This window comes from Austrofundulus limnaeus, unplaced genomic scaffold (assembly GCF_001266775.1).
Source record: "Austrofundulus limnaeus strain Quisiro unplaced genomic scaffold, Austrofundulus_limnaeus-1.0 Scaffold69, whole genome shotgun sequence".
In the NCBI taxonomy this organism is placed as follows: domain Eukaryota; kingdom Metazoa; phylum Chordata; class Actinopteri; order Cyprinodontiformes; family Rivulidae; genus Austrofundulus; species Austrofundulus limnaeus.
In genome coordinates, this window is record NW_013952471.1 from 156,643 (window position 1) to 179,746 (window position 23,104).

The window sequence follows — 23,104 nt, forward strand, 5'->3', positions numbered from 1 at the left end:
GCCTGGAACTGAAAATATGGATGGTGGACAACAGGTTAGCTTGTTTGTCGAGCTAACACCGAGCTAATACATATAAAGCAATAGAGCGTCGGAGCTAAAGCCAACAGGCTAAGCTGAGGTTCTTCAATGAAGCAGCTCTGTTGTCCTCCATCCATATTTTCAGTTCCAGGCTGAGTCATTTCTACCTTCTCCTCTCTGTCAACGCTCTCTGGTTTCATTTAAAAGAGTCGATCATCAGATATTGTCCAAGATTAACCTTCAGGGTGGATATAGCTCACTAGCAGCCTCGCACCGAGGACCTATCCACGTCATCATTTACCCAGAATGCTTTGTGTGTAAATAAAATGGCCCCGTCCGTGGAATTTATTTTTAAACTTTTAGTTTAAAATTATAAAAACTAAACATCCTACAGTATTTTTACAGTCTTTATTTTACAGTTAAAGTATATTTTTATCGTATAAAGTCTAATGTTACAACTAATCGGGGATCTCTTTAACAACCTGTTAAAATACACCAGAATGCAGGAAATGGAGTCTAATTTATTCAAATTTTCTGGGGGAGGACCCCCAGACCCCTCATCAGAATGATTTTACACACTGTTTTCTCTACATTAAATACCATACAGCCCTGATCGCAATTGTTGGCAAAAACCCAAATATGTAAATTGGACGATGAGGTTATTTAGCAATTTTTAGGACTGCCAAAAGTATCTTTTGGCAACAGTGTTCAGCGGCTCGAAATCTCACTCCAAGCTCAGGTCAAAACTTGAGAGCCCTGCTTGTAATGTTGTTGTTTTTTTAGTTCGCTGTTAGCAGAATTGAGCGGAAGCTAATTTGTCTGTTTTTCTAAAAGCTAATTCATTAAATCAAAATGTAGTTCTGCTATTAGCTGCTAGCTGATTAGAAGAACCGCACCCACCACTGCTCTGAATGGTCCTTCTGTGAACTTCATCTTAATATCTAGCTTCAGGCTAAACTGCATTAAAGGACAGCTTAATTGAAACTGTGACTGGAAGGTCTGCTCTGCTGCGTTGTAGGGCAAACCCACCAGTACCAACCCCATCGCCAGCATCTTTGCATGGACCAGGGGACTGGAGCACCGAGGAAAACTGGATGGAAATTCTGACCTAATAAAGTAAGTTATAGCTGTTTTTTTATGCACATGTTAATATAAAATCACGTTATAATAATTGTGTTTTATTGCTCAGGTTTTGTCACACTTTAGAAAAAGTCTGTGTGGAAACTGTAGAAAGTGGAGTGATGACTAAAGACCTCGCAGGGTGTATTCACGGCTTGTCCAAGTGAGTTTCAATGTTTCTTTATAACCATGTGTGTGTTTTTGTCGGTGGTAGTGTTGTGTGTGTCCTGTTCCATATCTTAGTTTTCTAACCCTGCTCTGTTATCCCGCAGCGTCAAACTGAACAAACATTACGTCAACACCTCAGACTTCCTGGACGCCATCAAGAACAACCTGGAAAAGTCTCTACACAAGTGAAGAACAATCAGAAGTCAAACTTACGAGCTGTAAACATTTAATTTTTACTTTTTGAATCCTTGAATTCATTGTTCATAATGGAAACAAGTTTTTGTGCCTTTTTGTACTTCCACGTCCACATGATCCTTTTATACTGCACAGATGGAACAGTATTTACTAACTGAGCTGTACTGTTTGCATTCATGGATATAAAAATGATCACTACTTACTAAATAATGTTTTGATTTCATTCCACTCGTCGTTCTCCTGTTTTGAAGTTTAAAGCAGAAAACTCTTCAGCTCAGACGTCCACGTCGTCTCTTCAGAGATTTTTATACAGTCGATGAAAGAAATCTGCAGTGAGTCGTAAATCCAGTGTTTCACCAGCAGATGATGGCGTGGAGCTTTACTCAGCTGTATGTTTTTATTTCACCGCTGGATAATTGTTCTAGTTTGTTGTGAAACCAGCTTTATTAAGCTTTTATGAGCAGGTTTCATCTCGTGTAAAAACCTAAAACAGATCTCTCAGGCAACTTGAGGATTCACATTTGCCACTTGTTGCTCTTATTTTTGTTTCACAAACATTTGGGACTCTCCATCCCTGTAAAATATTCTGCTGGTCAGAAGCTGATCGTCTTTCTTTTATTCCTGCTGTTCAGCTAAAATGTCAAAGGAAATTAGCGAAAATCCTCCATCAAAGATGAGCAGAAATTAGCATTTAGATTACCCTCTCCCTACTTTTTTTTAATATCCTCCTAGAAGGAATGTCCTCCTGCTAAAAACCCTCCCATGTAATATCAAGAGCTGCTGTGGAAAAAAAAATGTCCCCATTACCAAAGACAGAATCAAAAACGTCATTTTTTTGGAAGTGAAGAACAATCCCTGCATGAAGCAGAGCATTCATGACATCAACATGTCTGCAAAAGGGTTTGAACCTGGTTTTGTAGAAACGTCAGGTTTAAAACTTTAAAAAGCAGCTGTTTAACTCAGAAATGAGACATGATTTCATTTTCTTCAACCCGTTAGATTAAATGTAGAAAAACTTGACACATTTTGAAACCAGTTCTTTTGTTAAACATATAAACCAAAGCACGATTTTTATTTTCACTGAGACATGAATTATTAAGGCTTTAGAGATTATAATCAATCTTGAGGGGAATTTTACTTGATAAATAGAAGTCAATCCACACATCTTTCAAGATATTTTACTTATAGCTATGTCCACCTGATTGTGGTGGATTGATACTAGATTACTACATTACGGCAAAGGCTGGTTCACCCCAAAGATCCGGTGCCCCGGCACAAACAGAGCAATGTTGTATATGCTGTTAAGTGCCAGGAGGACTGCGACCAGTTATACATCGGGGAAACAAAGCAACCACTGTTCAAAAGAATGTCCCAACACAGACGAGCTGCATCTAATGGCCAGAACTCTGCAGTTTTCACTCATTTACAGGCCAGCGGTCACTCTTTCAGAGATGAGGATGTTCTCATTCTTGATAGAGAGGAACGTTGGTTTGAGAGAGGAGTAAAAGAAGCCATTTTTGTGAAGAAAGACCGTCCATCATTAAACAGAGGTGGAGGCATCCGCTTTCAGTTGTCTCCATCCTACAGTGCTGCTATTGCCAGTATCACTCCACCCCCTGTTAACAATAGGTGTTAATTAGGTGTCAACGATAGCCATGTGATGTGAGTATCAGTCACATGGAGGCAGGGCTTAAAAGCCTGAATTTTGCCTGAAACTCTCAGACTGAAGAAGTCTCTTGGAGGAGAGACGAAACGTTTCATTAAAGAAGAACCCGTCCAGAAGACCTATACAATTTTTTTCTTATTGATACTAGAGGTCAACCAATTAGTGCTTAGGGCTATTTCCCACTTAAAAAAAATAAATCAAAGTGTACACTTGGCCATGGCCTGCCTGTGCAAATCTAACCAAGCAGGACGATGAAGCAGCAGCTGCTATAACCACTTCACGGTCACATAATACTATTTTTAAGCAAGAATGCTCATCTCTATATACTTTCAAATGTCTAAGGTTCATTTGAAATATTGTTACTGTGTGTTTAAATTAGGCAGTTATTAGGGGTACAACAATACATGTACCCGTATCGAACAGTGCTTTAGGTTCAATACACACTTGTATCAAACAATACAGATTTTTATAAAATTTACTTTATCAACTTGCCTTCTGAAGATGCTCTGTGTTGAAGGATCAGTGGATCTGTGTTCGACTACTCCACCTAGGCTGCGTTTTTGAGCGCAGATCCACTGAGAAACTTGCTGTTTCAGCAACATTTAATTTAAAAACTGGACTTTTGAGGTTAAACAAATGTTCATAATTAATACAAATAAATTACACGTTAAAAGGGGCATGGAAATTTCTCTTTTTTTGTATCGAAAAAATAGCGAACCGTGAGACTAAAGTATCGAACCGAACCGTGAATTTTCTGTATCTTTGCACCCCTAGCAGTTATGTATGGTAGATGGAAAATTTGCTAAAAAAACAAATTCATTGTTGCATAATAACCATAAACTGCCATAATTTCTAACTTCATGTAAACATCAGGTGACTCCTTTAGAGGCAGCAGCTCTAATCTGAGCTCCCCTGGATGATGGAGCCTCTTCCCCCAGCTCTACAGTGAACATTTCCCCTCCAGAGCAGAACATTTGTGAATAAGTTTCAAAACAGTCGTTTAATAAAAGTCTAACCAGTGGTGGACACAGCTAACCAAAACTTAGCATCGCTAACACATAATCTGCTAACTCAACATAGCTTGGCTAAGGCTAAAATAGGAAACATTAGCAGAAGCTAGTGCCAACAGCTAATCAATAAGACGGCCACCACTTATTATCTTTCAAAAGAACTGATTAGCTTTTTGATTTCTCTTTGAATATTTAAAATTTAGCACTGAATAAAACAAATTGAGTCAGAAGAGGTCAAATTACAAACGACAGAAAACCCAGTCCAATTCTTCACATCTTACCTGAACAAACTGCTGTGATTCGTCTAAAAATCAGAGAATCTCAAAGTAACAAAAACGTGACAGAGCAAGTGCGTTGTTTAGTAATATACTTTAATAATATTGCCATTAATGGGGTTTTAGAAAGATTCTACAATCTCTTCTCCCCGGCTCTTTTCTTTGAGGCTAATTATTTCACTCGTACCTCCACGTAGCCTTCGCAGGAAAAGGAAACAGTTTCAATAAAAAAAGTGCTTCGTATTGTTCACTCATTAATTCAAAAACTAGGAGCGATATATTCACTACACGGGATAGAATATTAATGTAAAGCTAAGCCATGTGAAATAAAAAAACAAAAACAACGGTGAACAAACACAGTGCATGTTGCAGAACTGTTTGTACAGTGAACAGGGCTTTACATGCCAGCGGTCACGTCTGGAGGTGCTCGCCGGCATCAGGAAGTAGAAAATTATCCAGGAAGTGCCAAGCTAGTGAAAACAAACTAGAAAATCTTGTGCAAAAAGGAGAAAAAGATGCATTAGAACTTAGTTAAACAGAACTGAGAGCATTTAAACCTGGAAATGTTGTGAATTTTCATCAATATACAGTGAGCAAAGAAAAAAAAGGCTGGCACTTTCAGTCAAAAATAAACGGGTGTAATTGGCTGCTGTGAATGGACAAAGATGGCAGATGATTAATTTCTATCACATCAAATGTAACCGATGGCTCCGTATATTTTTTTTTATTCTTCTTCCAAGTAACTGATACATACAACATACAGATGTGACTGTCCATCTGTGAGTCTCAGTAAGTCTGGAAAAGGAGCGTCAAACCACACTTTCAGTGTCTCTGCTGAAGAAAACAAGAGTAACGTCCACTCTGGAGCACTTGTCCTTCATGGCTCCGCCCCCTCCCTCACATCATGGTCCTGTCAGATCTGAATCTTCTGGAAGGAGGCCAAAACTGAAAGAGAACCACTTTCCCCATAAAGTCTCCCAAAGTAACTTGGTCCAAAAGCCTAAAAAAAAAAAAAGAAGAAGAAAAAAAAAAAAAAGAAAATCATCCCATCGCTTATCCTTTCTGGTCCATCATCACTCAGGGTGCAGTGTAGCTGTTCGTATCCTTCCCAAAATTGTAATACTCCTCCATGTCCTCCATGTTCGCTGTAGTGAGTTTGGTGAGGTTTTGAGAGCCGCTGTTGTCCATATTGTCTGCTGATGTAAAGCTGAAGTTCTGTCCTTCGTACTCCCCCTGGCTCTCCATTTCTGGAAGAACTTCTACAAAAATGGGGAAAAAAGGAAAAAATTGTGTAAACATCTAAGTAATAAACATCAGTTTATTACATTTTTCACTTGACGTTGGTTACAGTTGAGATTAAAACACAAAGAGTCAAGGCTAAAATAAAGTTATATTTTACTTTATGTGGTAAAGTTTTACTTTGTATTAGTTTCTAATATATGGGTTAAAATGATCAAATATAATATTTAGTAAATTAACTCCTGGGCTAATACTATTAGCTAACTTTATTAGCTCTAAAGCTAACAAAAGAGCTAAAAGGCTAAAGCTAATTTAAGCCTTGCATGAAGCAGCTCGTCGCAGAGTCTTTTCTACGTTCTCCTCTCTGTTTCATTTAAAACAGCTGAAACTTCAAGCTGGATGCAGCTCACACTGGAGGACGTTGTAAGCATCATCATTTACCCAGAATGCTTTGCGGTGAAAATAAGGCAACATCTGTGTGACAACACAATTTTTTTTAATAAAAACTAAACAACCTACAGTATTTTTACAGCCTTGTTTTTATGTTAGGTAAATGTTTCTCAAATAAAGTTTAATGTGTCTAGTTGAACACATTAAAGTCAGGGATATGATCTTTATAAGCAGTATGACTTTTTTCCTTCAACATTTTGTTTGATTTTAAATAAAATCAGAGATGAACATGTCTTATTCAGTCATGTGTTCATTTAGAAGATTTGCAAGCATTGATTTTTCCTGAAAACTTCAAAACAAGCAAAAAGTGGACACTTTGAACCTCAGAAACCGTCGAGCAGATTTACAAACCTTTAAGCTACCAAAGATTTATTTAAACGCCGTCCTTCACTCACCTTGTCCTTCAGGCGAGACGTCCATCCCGTGTTTAACCTTCATGTGTCGGCTGAGGTTTCCCTTCAGGTTGAACTTACTGGTGCAGTAAGGACACTTGAAGGGCTTATTGCCAGCATGGAGGTGCATGTGACCCAGCAGGTTGTACATTCTGTTGAAAGACTTCCCACACACCTAAACCCAAAGAAACAGCCGACATTAACCACACAGAAAATTCAAACTTTAAGAGAATAAACAATGTTTTTAGCGTCTCTTTGCCTCCTTTGTTTCATCTCAAGAGTTTTTCTTCGCCTGCTAACCAGGAACTCCTGCTGCCGACGCTCACCTTGCATTTGAAGGGCTTCACAGGCAGGTGGACGATCATGTGAGTCTTGAGGGTTTGCTTCTGGATGAAGCTCTTGAAGCAGACGTGACACTGGAAGGGCCTGACGCTGTTGTGGATGAGCATGTGCCTCTTCAGGTTGGCGGACAGGGTGAACTCCCGGGAGCACACTTCACACTTGTGGCCTTTCATCCCCTGCAGAGAGCAAACACAAGACAGGTCTGTATAAAAAAAAAAAACGCTAATCAAAAGTGTACTGATCGCTGAAGTGTAAAAAAATAAATGCTACTGTGGGGAGGAGGAGGCCTGTCACCATAACAAATTTTGCTGGATGATAAATAGTTTCAGAAATTATTGCACTAAACAGTAATATTGTTTAAAGACCATTTTAAACTAATATAGTTAAATAATCCCCCTCCCTTTTTTACAGAAGTTTAAAAAATTGACGTAGTGTAGAAAAAAAATAAACTCGGTGAACCCAAGGTTTGATACGGTGTCATGAAGACGTTCCTCTAACTCAGGGTTCTGCACCCTTTACAATCAAAAGAGCCATTTGTGCTCCTTGTCTCACTAATACAATGTGTTCAGAGCTGCAAAACAAACCACAACTGTGATTATCAACAGGTGGTCCGCGGGCCTTTTAAAGGTCTTTTCGAGAACTTTTACGGTCAGTGGAGGTGATAAAATAAAACTAAAAAAATATTGTTTGTTATTATTGTATTATTTATTATTATATACATCAGGAAAAATAAAAAGACCATATTCATGTAAACAAAGAAAATACCATATATAGTTTATACTGAATTTCAGAAAAACTAATACAAATGAATTATTCAGGCATTTTTTCCCAATTCTTATTATTATGTAGTCTTCAAATTATTTCAATGTAACTCTGATGGATTTGAGAGAAAGATCATAGAAAGAAATTGGAATATTTAAGTAAAACACAGGCTAAAATGAGCTAAACATGTTTTACTTTTTGTATTAGTAGTATTGATCAAATATAGATTTCTGTTGTGGTTAAAAAAAACTAATTTTTTTTTTATTCTGTTATGTTTGGTCACATTTTCAAAGAGCCACTGCAGAGGTACCAAAGAGCCACATGTGGCCCCAGAGCCGCAGGTTGCAGACCCCTGCTCTAGCTAAACGCCTGTTCACGGGGCTTTCATGCTACAGAGGTTACGAGACCGCACACCTGGCAAATACCTGATGCCAGACTTCACTCCTCCCTACGCTGAGGAGCAGAAAGAGGGAGGCGTGAAGAAAAACAAGCAGGCAGATAAAAATCATCCACCTCATTTTATTTATTGTGCGATTAATTGATATATTGCCTTATTTATTGCCTTACGCCTGCTTGTCTCTAACTGTATTTTCACACATTCTTCTATGATGTGTCTACTGCTGTAAGTGTCCTTGGGTGTCCTGAAAGGCGCTTTTCAAATAAAATGATTTTTATTATTATAATTATTATTAATGCTTATTGCAACAGGCCTAGGGAGGAGTACACTCAACATTTCAACATTTTTAACTGCAAAGGAAAAATACAACTCAAAATAAGAAAATATGTCTTTTCCTAGTGCTGGGCGGTACACCGGTTCGTACCGAACACCGTTTTTAATTTTTATTATGATATGAATTAGCTGAATACCGACATACCGGTTTAAATAGCCTGAACAAATGTGGAACGTTTCGTCGCGGCCGCCAGTGAACTGCTTCCTGGGGGACACTTTTCCTCACTGCACCGCTATGTGCGTTAGCATGCTAATGTTATTGTTGAGCAGTTTGTTGCAGCGGCGGGTGGCGATTCTGCTGCTTGTATTGACTGATGTTAAAAAACATCCCGTTTTTGCCATCACTGAACGTAGTAAACACCTCTTCAGTGACGTGCACAGTTAGATTTAACACGCAACTTTAATATGGAGACGTGGAGACGCATGGAGACTTTAGCGTGCTGCTATTGTGAAAAGCCGGGGGGAAGAAGTTTTGTAGTGGAGTTGAGTTGACTGGTGTGCAAGGTGAGTCGTGCTGATAAGTTTTATTAAATAACATAAAACAATAAACCCGATAATAATCTTTTCTTAACCCTCCTCCTCCACGACCGGACCAAAATGCGTGACTACTGTCTCCAATAGGGATGGCGTGATTATTGATTCAATCGTCTAACAACCAGGAGAAGAAAAGACGTTTAGAGGAGGGAAACAGAGACACAGAGGTACAGTAAAAGAAGAAAGTTAATAAACAGTGTTTGTACATTTTATTATCAGCTGAACTGTGATGAAAAGAAAAATACCGTGACATACCGTGAAACCGGTATAAATGTTGAAAATACCGTGATATAAAATTTTGGTCATACCGCCCAGCTCTATCTTATCGCACGTTCTAGTTGCTTTTGATACACGTCAGCAAACTGCACCATCCACACAAAGAACAGCTCTACTCTCCTATAGACCAGTGGTTCCCAAACTTTTTATCTTCTGACCCAAAAAATTTTCATGGCAAAAACTTGTGACCCCAAATATTACTGGTCTGAGTACACGAACTTTGTTAATAACTCTAAAAACATAGGCTTTTTGACAACCTAAACAGCTTGTACACAAATACACTTATTTATACTTTTTGTGTGATTTGTAATAGTTATAGGGAAATTATTACATTAGCAATGATTTTATTACCCTTTAAATTGATTTCTGGAGATTATCCAAGGTGCTTCATGACCCATAATTGGGTCCCAAGCCCAACTTTGGGAACCAAAGTGCAGTGGTTCCCAAACTTTTCAGCTTTTGACCCACAACATAACAGTAGCAGAGACCTGTGCCCCCAACTATTTTTGGATGATAAACATTTGTATCAGGTCAACAAAACATGGGCATAGTAACAATATTTTTATACTACATTCATCCATTTTAAATTCTCTAACTTCACTCCTTTGTAACAACTAAGGCAAAAATGTAATTAATTCAGAAAATCTTTTCAGGACCCCACCTTGATGTTTCGGGACCCCACTTTGGGTCCCGATCCCAACTTTGGGAAACACTGCTATAGAACCTGCTGCTCCTGCACTACTTTAACACAGATGATGCTAATATTTCTGTGCATCACAGTTAAACACAATCCTGCAGACTACTAAATCCTAAACCATAAATCTAAAAATAAAACAGCCATTTTGTTGCACCTCACAAAGGACAGGAACACGGAGTTAAATGCAGATAATACAAACTCTGAAACCTCTGGTTCACAGAAAACAGCAAAGATTCTGTCAAACAGGCTTAAAAACACTGAAACATTTGATGTGATAGAACAGCTGTGACTGTGAGTTATAACAGTTTGATGTAAAATTAACAAATACTGAAAAAACTGAGCTAAATTTAGTCAAAACGGGCAGAAACGGCTTCTTCGATCGTAAAGTTTGGTCTAAATGAAACTGCTGCTTCTCACTCTCCAATCTGAAGTCAGCAGAAGACAAAAAATAATGTTGCTGAATGAGAATTCGTCCATTCAGCCAACATCTGTAAAATCAAGCAGCTGCTGTCCACCAGAGGGCGCAGTCACTAGACCACAGGCACAAAAACAGACCACAAAAACAAGAAATAATCCCCCGCTGAAGAAGAGCACCTCCAGTTTTATATTAGCACCCTGTTAGAAAAACACCTGCATGTGCTGTTTGTGTTCATGTGCAGAGTTAAATCAGAATAATGCCCTAACGCAGGCTCAATCATCCAGGTCAAAGGACAAAAGGTCTTTATAGACAAAGAAACAAACATTTGAGACAAACTAGGAGCTTGACAGGAAGTGCATGAAGATACTTGTTGAGCAGATTAGCATGTGTGTAAAATAAAACAAAAACAAAAAAAATGACCACTAAGGACACATTTATTCTGCTCCTGAACCATTTCCCCCTTACATTGTTATAAAAGCTTTTTAACAAAGAGAAACGTCATAATAGAAAATAAAACCAGACTAGAATTTTTTTCTTCTTTTCCAAATTCCCAACAAGCACAAACCTCTTTCAAAAGCAGAAACTTAATTTTCTCACTGTGCTCAGGATAAGAGTTTACTCTGCTGAACAATGATTGGATGATAATTAACTATCTGTAAAAATCAGATTCATCATTCAGATCTGACCCAATCAGACAAAACTCTATAACAAAAACATTTTTAAAGTTTGTGTGGCATGTTAATTTTTATTCATCCAACTAATTTTAGATATTAATTGGCCAATAATAAAGCAGGCCTTACTCCTAAAAGTTTCACCTAAAACAACACTAAGTAGTTTTTCTCTGTATCTCGACCTAATCTTCAATGTGTTACTAAAAGATTTTAAAAAAAAAATCAGAACTTTATGATGATAACAAACATAAATGATCCCAAAACATTAAAGTAGCAGAAATATGATCTGTTCATCAACACCAAGTTTTCAGCCAACAGCCTTTTGGGAATCACCTTGTTTCTAAAATACTATTTTATGTTTGTCAAACTGAGTTATGTGATATTTTTCTTGACTTGTTGCCTAAAAGAAAGGCTCAAACTGTCTTTGTGGCAGCTGGAGAGATTCAGTTTTTGTTTATTCTTTTTAAACCGACCTTCAGAAATCCTGAGAAACTCTCTATTTAAATCAAACTGTAAGCGTTGGTTCAAATCCAGACTACAGCGATGCAACCTGAGCTGCCATGAGTCTGGGTGGGAGTGGAGAGGTCTGGTGGTGGTACCTTATGAGTGAGCGAGTGCTGACGCAGGTGGTGGAGCTGCACGAACTCCAGCCCGCACTGGGAGCAGGTGTAAGGCCTCGGGCTCTGGTGCTTCAGGAGGTGGTTCTGGAGCTGGCTACGGTAGGCGAAGGACTTGTTGCACTCGGTGCACTGGAAGGTGTGGGGGCCCTGGTGGCTGGTCTGATGGCGCTTCAGGTGGGCGTAGGTGGGGAACTCCATGCCGCACTGCGAGCAGACGTGGCAGCGCCCCCGCTCGTGCTTCACCTCGTGCGCCCGCAGCTCGCTGGGGTAGGCGAAGCCGCGGCGGCAGAAGCGGCAGCTGTAGGGCTTGACGTCGGTGTGCTGCAGCATGTGGCGCTTCAGGTGGCTGGTCTGGGTGAAGCCCTTCTTGCAGACGCTGCACTTGTGGGGCCGCGTGCCCTGGTGGGTCAGCAGGTGGGTTTGGAGGTGGCTGGGCTGCTTGAAGAGCTTCCCGCAGTGGGGACAGGCGTGGGGTTTGATGCCGTTGTGGCCCAGGATGTGCGTGACCAGGTTGTACTTGGAGGTGTAGGACTTATCACACATGCGGCACTTCCACCGCTTCAGACCGTCCCCCACATCCACGCAGTACGACTCATCTATCTGGATGTTGATGTCCAGCCGGTCCACCCGGCGGCCGCCGTGTCGACGAGGCGGCTGTGGGTGTGGCGGCTGCTGGTGCTGCGCCCCGCCGCTCCCGTCTGTCCACATCATGCTCTGGCTGCTGTCTTCATACTCGCCGCCCAGGCCCATTTCTGAAGAGTCATAGCTGCCCACCTCACTGGTCTGGAAGTAGCTGCTGATGGCTTCTTCCTGCTGTGTGGGTTTCATCATAGCGTTGTCCTGGTGTCCCACCTCCTCTTCGTCTTCTCTACCACTTCTAATGTGGGCCCCCATGGAGCGCTGGCCCTGCAGTCCTCGGTGGGCCTGCTCCGCTCCTCTGTGGGCCACCTGGGCTGGAGGAGGATGCACGTGTGTGGCAGCCTGCTGCTGCTGCTGCTGCTGCTGCTGGCCGGTTGCTTCACGCTCGCACTCGGCACAGTTCTTGTTTGGGACTCGGAGGGAGGCTGGGTCTACCTGAACCAGACCCCCTCTGGGAGCCATATTGTTCAACATGTGGACACAAGAGGGCATTCCGGAGGCCACGACCTCCCCCTTCACGTGGGACGAGGTCACGTCGGGGCCCTGCAGGCCGTGACGGTCGGGCAGGACCATTTTCCCGTCCGCGTGCTGCGGAGGCCCCTGCTGCCACCTCCTCTGACTGCAGCTGGGCTGCATTTGACCGTCCTCTCCCAAGTTGTCTCCGAGGTAATCTCCGTTGGCTCCGATGAGTTGGTCGGCGTACTCGTAGTCGACTCCGTCTACTGGGGGTGCGGGGGACTCTTTGGGCTCGCCGGTGTAGAATCCGTTGGGTGCGATGGTAGCTCCGAACACTTCATTCTGGGAGATGAGACCTAGCACGGCAGCCTGGGCCAAGGACAGCACGACGACGGGATCTGTCTGTGTGCTGATGTCCACCAGCCGGGCCATTACCTTGGGCTCACATCTACCCAGGCGCCGGCTCGCCTCCTCCTGGAACAGAAAGGAACAAAGCGTAGTCAAGATATCTGATGTTTCTCAGCAGAAATCAGTTTCTCTCGACATTCCTGCTCTGAACACTCGTGACTCTGTGAGCTTGTTTTTTGACCACGACATCATCTGAAACAGGGGTAGACATAAGAACCTAGTTGTCCGCAAAACATTTTGGTTGACCAAAAGAATCTCAAGAAAAATGTAATTTAACATGTATATTGTTCTGTAGACAAAGTTTATTATACAGTATATAATTGTTCTCAGTCAGCCAGGTTGACAGGATCTGCGTGAATAAATCTTCCTCATTCTCCTCTTTGAAATAGAGTATTTAAAATGTTACTAATAAAATCTAGAGGTTACCCAACATCCATAAACTTCTTTCTGCTCATAGGTAGGGCTCCAGCGATTAATTGATTAACCGACGACTAATCGATTATTAAAATAATCGATGACTAATTTAATAATCGATTAATCGTTTTCTTTCATTTTTTGTTCTTTACTTTGTTTTTCTCTCTAAACTGCTTTGACACCTTCCACTGCCACGTCTGCCTTTCTGTCAATGACACACATGCACAGTAGTGGTAACTGGGGTAGGCCGTGGACGTCACAAGACATTATACAGACAGGCTCTGGTATCATGGCTACCTGACAACAGAGCTCAAAGTGTGGGATCATTTTAAGAAAATGAAAGAGAAACCTGTGTAATATCTGCAGAGCAGAACTTACCTTCCACAGCAATTATTTTTAGCTAGCATATAGCTAAAATCTAACCATGGTTATATAATAGCAGCTGCATTCTGACGCGATAAGCTCTGTTTTATATTCAATTAACGTATGATCTGATTAGTTGACTAATCGAAAAATAATAATAATCAGTGATTAATCGATTATGAAAATGATCGTTTGTGGTCGCCCTAGGGTCAAACAATGTTTTAGTCAAACAGAACCAACAAGAATGAAACAAAAAGTAAAGAATTAGAGGAAAAAAAATAAATGTTAAATGTAAATAAATTCTAATTGTGATAAATTATATTTTATTATTTTAATCTATTTTCCTCATTCAGTAACCTATTAAATTTCTGTTATGTTTCATGTAGGAGAAATACACTTTTTTTCAGTCAGTATTTAATACAGCTGGCAAAATAAACAGTTAAAATATGTATTATGTGCTTCTGTTTTTTTAATTCAGGAGATTATAAAAAAATCCTTCATTTTATGGGAAGACCCTCTTGATTCAAGAGAAAACTCCGTATTTTTAAAGGCTGCTTATTAATTAATTGTTAATCTATAAGATAAATCAACTTCAGATTAAATTCATTGTCAGTAACTTGCATCCTTAAGGAGTTAACTTAATTTATATCTACTCATACTCATGTAATTAAGCGTTTTAATGATTTGGCCGATTAATCGAAAAAAATAAATCAACAGATTAATCGATTATTAAAATAATCGTTAGTCGCAGCCCTACTCATAGGTCAAACATTTTCACTTAAATAGGAGTATACTGTGTACATGACATTATTAAAAGTTACAGTTTAGTGTTCTGTTTGGTTTTACCAAGTTTTTTTCTTCCTTTCATTTTTACAAATGATGGACACCCACGGCAGAGAACTTAAACCAAGGTCTTTTTTTCTTGGTTGTCCACCGGACAACCAGGAGACAGGATCTGGTTGTCCGAAATGAAAATAAGTTGTCTCGGACAACCTAAACAATGTCTACTCCTGTGAAAGTTTGTGGGCATCGAGGGCAACCAGTCTATTGGATTGGCCAGGTATTGAAATTGCACACGTTGATACTGCGATTGTTCGTCCCAAATATCAAATCATAACAAATAAATTCTGAGTGAAGTCTTTGTTTTGTCTAGAAAAGGAGCTGAAAGCTGTAGTTGAGAATAAACAGAGCATATAAATCTGCACGTGTGTACAGAAACCCATTTTTCTAACATAAGCTGCTCTGAAGCTGATCTGATGCAAGGACTACAAAATAAAAGCATCATAATCCAACGAGCTAACCATGTAGGGCTTGTGTGAGTGCTGGGGGGGGGGGGGGTTAGATAGCCTACTGATTGCCATGCACACAGAAGTGCATGACAAGATTAAGAAAAAACAACAAGAAAAAAATGGAAAGACGCAACCAGAAGAGAGCCAAGAAAAATGGAAGAAATGGAGGCAAAAAGGAAAAGCTCCCAGCAAAGAAAGAGCTGGAAAAAGGAAAACCAAAAAGGTAGAGAGGGAGGAAAGGAAAGACAAGAATGGGGCGATGGCAAAGGAGGAGGACATTTGAGAGATAGAAAGATATTAGAGAAAGGAAACGAAGAGTGGCTGAGTGTGAGGCGATGGTCAGAAGAGAAGAGAGGATGAAAGAGAGAGGAGGGAGAGGCTGCGAGGAACCTGGAGACAGAGAAAAAATAACATCAAAATGAAACACAAAGAGAAAAATAAAGCAACAACAAAAACAGATGAAAATAAAGACGACTAGTGAGAGAGCCAGAGACAAATCCCGATTTGGGACAAATAAGAAATCCAGTAATGGCAACTTTACAAACATTAAATCTGCAAATAAATCCAAAACATCAGCAGATTAAACTCCCCGCCCAGCATCTCTAAACTACGAGCCGACACGGAGCGAGCTGTGAACTCACCACGCTCCTCCTGCCGTGAGGCTTCAGGTGCTTTAAGGATCTCATTCTCCAGCAGGAGTGCTGAGTGGGAACGGGCTTCGTTCGCCTCCCTTTTATACGTCAGGGACGAAGGGGGAGGCGGGACTAACGCTGCCCTCCTCCTCCCTCTCATCAGTTTTGGTAGTGACTCTGGTCACACCAGCACCAACATGTTGTGGAAACAAACGACAACAAACAGCTCATCACATCACACGTGACTGATGCAGACAATTCTTTAAAGTCATGTATAAACAAAACAAAAAGGGAAATCATGAGTCTGAAATTATACATCCACCCGTCTGCCCCCCGCCTCCCTCACTCCTCTCCTCCGTCTGTCATTCTTTGTCTTTTCCTGTCTGTCTCTCTTCATCTATTCCTTTTCTAATTTCATCTTCACATCTCCTCATCTTTCTCTCATTTCTATAAAGTCAGGTTCATAAAAATAATCTAAAAAGTGCTGCACGACTGTTTCGAGCACTCACTCATATCCACGTGTGTGACGGGGCAAGAGGAGGAAGAGGAGGAGAGGGAAGGAAAGAAATGGAAGGTGACTGACAAGGAGAGGAGCAAATGGAAGAGAGAGAGAGAGAGGGGGGTGAGAGTGGATGGAGAGAACGCTCAAGAAAAAAAAGAGAGGGGAGGGGAGTGACAGAAGGAGCGAGAGAGATGGAGGGGGGATGGGAGAGGAATGCGGTAAAAGAATAAGGATGGATGAAGGGAAGAAAAGGACAAAATGAGAGTCAAATGAGACATCAAAGCTTTTTTCCTCCTTTCACTTAATGTTGCATCAAACACTGCTTGTGTCAGTCACACACAAACACACATGACACATTAGAAAACCTCGAGGGTTCTTGTGTGAAGAACTTTCATCTTTGGTTCTTCTCTTGACTGGAGCACCAACAGAGACTCACAACGCTACGAGAGGCCGACAAAAGTCCAAAGGGATCGTCAACATCCAGCTAACGGTCAAACTGAGACGACACCAAAAGACAAGACGACAAAAGCAGTTTATGGTGTCTTAAAACCAACTCTAGTCTCTCAGGTTTCACAGCATTTAAACTGTTTACACTGAACACTACGTAGGTTTGCAGTGTGTTACAGAAAACAACGTGTGCTCAGCCCGAGCAAACTTCTGAAAATCATCAACAGTTTGGTTGAGCTGCTACGATCTGTTTTAGTTCCTTAACTTGTCTTTAGTGTCGACTTCAAGTTCAAACTAACCTCTTTACTCAAACTGAGGTCAGTCAGAAGCCGTCTACTGCAGAGGAGAGACCTATTGGTCCAAGATACTCGAGTCGAACCGTCGACCGCTTGTCGCGTGGTCGCACGTTTGTTTTCTCACACACATTTTGTGGCCCACGAGACATGGCACAGAGATCCTGGGAAACCCCTCCCACTGCTGGACACGTCACAGCACGTTTTTCCCACTGGAGATAACATTCTGATATCTGACACATTCATCTCTATAGTAAGGCTGTGTGTTGGCAAGAATTTATTATCTGATACAAATTACAATACAAGGGTCAATGATATATTTAAATACTGTAAGCAAGGCGAAATGTTGCCAATTTTTTCTCCAAATAAGTGTCATTTTAAAAAAACTCAGTATAAAGAGCACACCGTGTATTACATGCATACAATCTGATTAAACTCTGTTTACTTTTAGGCAATCAGATGACGTACCAGTAAATGAAATATCGCAATATGAGACCCATCACATCAAAACGAGGATTAAGTCCAAAACTGGTATAAGGAGAAATAGGCAAATATAGTGTTTGGACAAAAATGTTAACAAAAATTGTATTTTGTCAAAATATAATGAATAAAAGCCTTATCAATGTATCACTTGAATTAACTGTCTGAAATATAATCATGAAACAAAATTTTGAAGCACTTTTTTTTAGCAGTAGCAACAAAAAAACAGATTTTAAGAGAAAATGTCTTAAAATTTTGAAATTTTCCCTGTGAGCTATAGTTTTGTTTCTGTTTAGCTGGGAAATCTCAATATTCAAAAATAATCTGAGGTTTCCTCTTTATAAGGACATCAAAAATTCCTCATTAAAAATGACATAAAATTAGGATTCAGACCAAATATTTATGCATTATTGTAACCAACAAGACAAATTAAGTCATATATATGGATTTAATTACGATATCTGAATGATCCAGGTATCAAAATGTAGTTTTTAAAGCCAAGAATCTGAAAATATAATTAGGTCATTTTGACCAAATTTGACTTAATCCTCATTTTGATATGATGGGTCACATATATCAGTGTATCCACATGTTCTTGCACCCCTATAGCGTGCCACACTTGTCAGCAGATGTATTGAGTAATGGCTGTAATGTGTGGATATCTAAGCTAATGTTGCATTTCGATCATCTTGATTCTTCCCATTCTCCTCTGACTGTAACATTTTCATTTGCTGGATTATTTCTGGTTTTGGACTATTTTATATGAACCTTAGTGATTGTTGTGCATGAAAATCTGGGAAGATCATCAGTTTCTGAAATAATGTTTAAACAAGCAAACAAATGAATAAATGCAGGTCCATGGGATTCTGATGTCTGTAATTAGCAGTCAAATTTGACTTTGTAAGTTTTTTTTTTGGGGGGGGGGGAATGAAAACAATTTAATGTGATAAAACGAACTGGTTGAAATGAACACATCACGAATGCAGCGTTCTCTCTTTGTTCTTTTAGTTTTTGAGCATTTCTTTTGAACCGTTAATCAAAAACACGTCAGAACAGAGAGGCAACTAAAACTTTGTCTCACAGTTAAACTTCTATTAAAAAGGAAAAAAAATGTTAGCCTGTGTCTAATCCAAAGAACAAACATTTAAAAAATGAGCTTTCTTTGTGGGCCGGGCCGCAGAAAAGAACCGTTTCTGTGAGGAGCTGTTTTACTTTTAAAGCCAACCAATGCTGTGACCAACATGTTTAATAATCCAGAACCAGCGTAGCGTCTAAGCTGCTTAATTCAAGAGAGAACCATCAGGAGCTTCATCACTGATGTGAAATCAGAGCAGCATCAGAAGACAAACTTCCTGATCCTCCTGCTGTTTTAATATTCAAACACCTCCAGCTGTAGTTGTGAATCCTGGCCCACGACGAACACAGTCTCATTCCAAAACCACCAGTGACAACTTAAAACACAAACATTAAGTTTACAACATTACGGTTGTTTTAATAACACCAGATGGTCTTTATGGAGCCTATTATAGGTGTTGAATAAACAATAACAACTGCCAACTGTGGTTGAAGTTGACTGCCTGGGAGTTTTGTTAACACTGCAGAGGGGGATCACAAACACTGACGCTCTGCAGCCTGTTTGTAAATCGTCTGGCAGCAATAAGATACTGAGGTGCAAAACAATAATAAACGACTAATACAGAGGAGAGATGGAAAAGAAAAGCACTGGAACAGATGTTTACAGACATGACTCTGTGGAGAAGAAAAACGTTAACTGCAGCTGAAGCTACTTCTGTCCGTAAGTTGTTGTTTTTTCCCTCCATAAATTTAGTAAATTTAACTAAGCAGTGGGCGGGTGACCACAATTATTTTATGAAGCCAAAGGAAGACATAAAAAAATGAACTGGTTTGGATAGAAGAGGTGGGTAGCGGTGTTACAGCTTCAGTAGCTGTTGTCACAATCATAGGAACTTTTTTTTCTCCCTAAATTTTGTAAAAACATCAATAAGAGGAGATGGGTTTAAAAAAGTATCAACACCTTTTTCCAAATCATACCTAAAAGTAGAGCTGGGCGGTATGACCCACATTTTATATCACGGTATTTTCAACAATTACACCGGTTTCACTGTATTTGACAGTATTTTTTCCCTCACAGCTCAGCTGATAATAAAATGTATAAACTTTATTGACTTTTTTCTTTTACTGTACCGCTGTATCACTGTTTCCCTCCTTTTGAACGTCTTTTCTTCTTTGCCTGGTTGTAGACAGTAATCATGCATTTAGGTCCGATCGTGAAGGGTTGAGAAAAATCATTATCTGGTCTATCGTTGCATGTTAATAAAACTTTAAAGGACGACTCACCTTGCACACCAGTGAACTCAGCTACACTACAATACTACTTCCCCCCGGGGCTTTTCACAATAGAAGCACGCTAGAGTCTCCATGCAATAACGTCTCCGTTATAACGTTAAATCTAACCGTGCACGACACTGAAGAGTTGTTTACTACATTCAGCAATGGTGAAAATGGGATGGGTTTTTTTAGCGTCAGACCATATAAGTGGCTGAAACACCACCCGCCGCCAGTTGTTCCAACAATAACGTTAGCATGCTAATGCGCTTAGCGGTGCTACGAGGAAACGTGTCCCAAGGGAAATGTTCCGCACATGTTCAGGCTATTTACACCGGTATTCAGAAAAGTCATATCATAACTAAAATAAAAAACGGTTTTCGGTACAAAACGGTGTACCGCCCAGCACTACCTAAAAGCCTGCATCACATGTGCAAGTGCAACTAATTGTCACACATTGTATGTTAGACTAGGTGTTCTCAAACCTTTTGGTTCAGGGACGCCCTCATAAACCCCAGGCTTTAAAAGTAATTTACTGTCATTTTAACCCCTAAATGCTATGGGAATATTATTTTTTGTTTGATTTAGAACACTTGCTTGGCTACTGCATTGTTCCCCATGTGCTTTTTTTAAAATAAAAACCAAATTAACAATTTATTGAAATTTTTTCATAATAAACGCTGACCTTGGGAACAGGAAATTTACCGTTTGAGCTCTTTCGAGCTCTTAAGGGCTCGACACACGGGCAGCGACAAACTACAGCGATTAACGGCTGTCATCGCAGCCAGGGTGAAACCCGACACACGGGATGCGATAGCGATCGCAGCGTTGCGAATCGCGATCTCAGGTCGCTTGTCTTCACAAAATTTGATTGGTTCTTGYCTCTGAAGGCGGGTGTGCATTACGGACGTGTAAACTAAACAAATCTTGCGATGCTAATGATATTGAAAAACAAACACACATCAAGATACAGTTTTATGAGGAAAAACTTACCATAAACTTAACCCTGGTGCCAATAAATTCCCACAAAGCTTTTTAGTAATCACTTGGTGAAAGTGTTAGCTAACTGCAGTGTGTAGCATACTCTCCTCTCATTGGTCAGTCATTGAAACCCTCGCTGATTGGTTGTACGCTAAGCGACAGCGACAAAAGTTGAACATTTTTCAACTTTCATATGTCGCATCGCAAGCTCGCGTGTGCACGTGTACAAGTGCGCAATTTCACATGCACTCTTTTTGCCGGTCGCTTAGCTGGAGGAGGGCAAGCGATTGTCGCCTCACCGCACAGGCTCCATAGGAAATGAATGGAGAGCGAGCGACGTCGCCTCCCGTCTGTCGAACCCTTTAGCCATCATCAAAGCACATGATAACCATCGTCAAATGATCCTGTCCTTGAAGAAAAACAAATTAAACCAATAATTATCTACCACAGAGCAGACAGGTGTGGGCCAGATCTGGCAATAATGGTGCGGTTTTTAAGATCCCACAACTGGCCTGGTTGTGATTTGGTTTGTGGTGCTGGCCCATGCATGAAAAAAACTGAAAGAAGACCGCTAACGTGGGAGCTAAGAGCTAACAGTGGTAAAAGTGAGGCCTAAAGGTGGTTACTGTCTTAAAAAGGTGTGATGGTCCAGCAGCACATTTACCACTTGTTGAATATCTAAATAATATAGTCCTGTATTTGTCTGTGCCTCTTTCCTGTCTCCCAAACCCAGCCGGTCGAGGCAGAGCCTGGTTCTGCTGGAGGTTTCTTCCTGTTAAAAGGGAGTTTTTCCTCTCCACTGTCACCAATGTGCTGCTCAGGATGACAGACTGTGATGAAGTGAAGATTCAACACAATCTGCTGGCTTCTTTAGATTTATTGTTTTTTTTGTGTACAGTGCCCTGAGACAACAATTGTTGTGATTTGGCCCTGTATAAATACACTGAATTGAATTGAGCTTAAAGAACAGGAAAAAAAGCTTAAAGCCTCTTATATTTAGGTTAATGTGAAAAACAGAAATGCTGTAAACAGTTCAATTAATAAAAAGTTTAGATAAAAAAAACATACTTCCTGTAGAAAACACTGCTTTTATTTTGGACAACTGAACAATAGAGTTAGTTTTTTTTGGCATAAAACAGCTTTTTAATAAAGTTTGTATCATAAATGTCAGAAAAGAAAGAGATGGGAAAGAGAGGAGAGAGTAAAAATGATAGATGACAAAATGGGGGCGTAATGGAGCAAGCACAAAGAAGGAGGGAGAGAACAGATGATTGCATGAAATGAAAAAGGGATTGAAAGGGGGAGGGAGGGGAGGAAATAAAGAGCTGGACGGGAGGGGGAGAGAGAGAGCAAAATGGACGAGTGAGAGAAAAAGGAAGAGAAAATGAGAGGCAGCAGTGGGGGATGGGAGGATGTAGAGCGAGAGAAAGACGAAGAGCGAGACAGAAAAAAAGAGAGAAGGGTGAGAGAGCGAGATATGAGAGAGTGAGACAGAGTGCAACGTGAGATGAAGACAGAAAGAAAGGGAGAGGGAGAAGAAGAGGACAGGGAGGGGAAAAGCATGATGGAAACCCAGAAAAAAAAAAACAGAAACATGGAGGGAGGGAGAATAAAGAGGAAGAGAGGAGGAACAGAAAAGGGGGGGAGGGGAAGGAGAGCTGGAGAGAAAAACAAAAAGAGAGGGAGAAAAGGGAGCGAGTGACAATGGAAAAGCTCAGTGTTTGATGGTGTCACAAACAGAAAGAATGATGCTGCTTTTCTTTTTGCTTTTTATTTAAATACATGGTAATATTTCACATCAGTAATAATATTAATGTATTGTGTAGAGATGATATAAATATGATCGACTGGTAAAATCCTTTCTTTCTGCGTAGACATGTGTGACACGACAAGAGGAGGTTCAGGGTCTGAAATCAGTCCACCAGATGACTTGATGGGGTCATGTGTAAACAATCAAGGCTCGTCTTTGTAGCCACAGTCTAACAGACACGGTCTGACCTGAGGTGTAAAATTTGTCAAAAGGGGGTCAAAATATAAATTTCTAATGTTTGGAATGTACTCTATTAGAGTCTTTAACGTGAGTTCAGAATAATGCACATGAGAAAGCTGTTTAGATGGGAAAAATGTTACAAAAAGAAGATTTTTCACCACTAAGTTTGGTCTAAGATGGAAAAAAACTCTAAATGTTTTATCTGAACATTCAAAACAAATAAGTAGTTTTAGTTAAAGTGAACACACACACACACACACACACACACACACACACACACAC

General features: G+C 40.3%; 2 protein-coding genes across 3 annotated transcripts in view; one reads left to right on the plus strand and one right to left on the minus strand.

Moving 5' to 3' along the window:
* LOC106518971 (isocitrate dehydrogenase [NADP], mitochondrial) overlaps positions 1 to 1,710 on the plus strand; it is a 14,750-nt gene extending 13,040 nt beyond the window's left edge. For both annotated transcript variants that reach the window (XM_014010421.1, XM_014010422.1), the window contains 3 exons: positions 1,037 to 1,134; positions 1,208 to 1,300; positions 1,410 to 1,710. In XM_014010421.1, coding sequence (XP_013865875.1) covers positions 1,037 to 1,134; positions 1,208 to 1,300; positions 1,410 to 1,494 — 276 coding nt within the window. In that variant the 3' untranslated portion in view covers positions 1,495 to 1,710. The remainder of the gene's footprint in view (positions 1 to 1,036; positions 1,135 to 1,207; positions 1,301 to 1,409) is intronic.
* Positions 1,711 to 4,528: 2,818 nt separating this feature from the next.
* The window catches only part of znf710b (zinc finger protein 710b), a gene marked incomplete at its 5' end in the record, with an annotated part of 43,987 nt that continues 25,411 nt past the window's right edge, over positions 4,529 to 23,104 (minus strand). The window contains 4 exon segments of the mRNA XM_014010423.1: positions 4,529 to 5,710; positions 6,536 to 6,707; positions 6,859 to 7,050; positions 11,562 to 13,151. Of these exon segments, the coding sequence (XP_013865877.1) occupies positions 5,529 to 5,710; positions 6,536 to 6,707; positions 6,859 to 7,050; positions 11,562 to 13,109 (2,094 nt within the window). The 3' untranslated portion in view covers positions 4,529 to 5,528.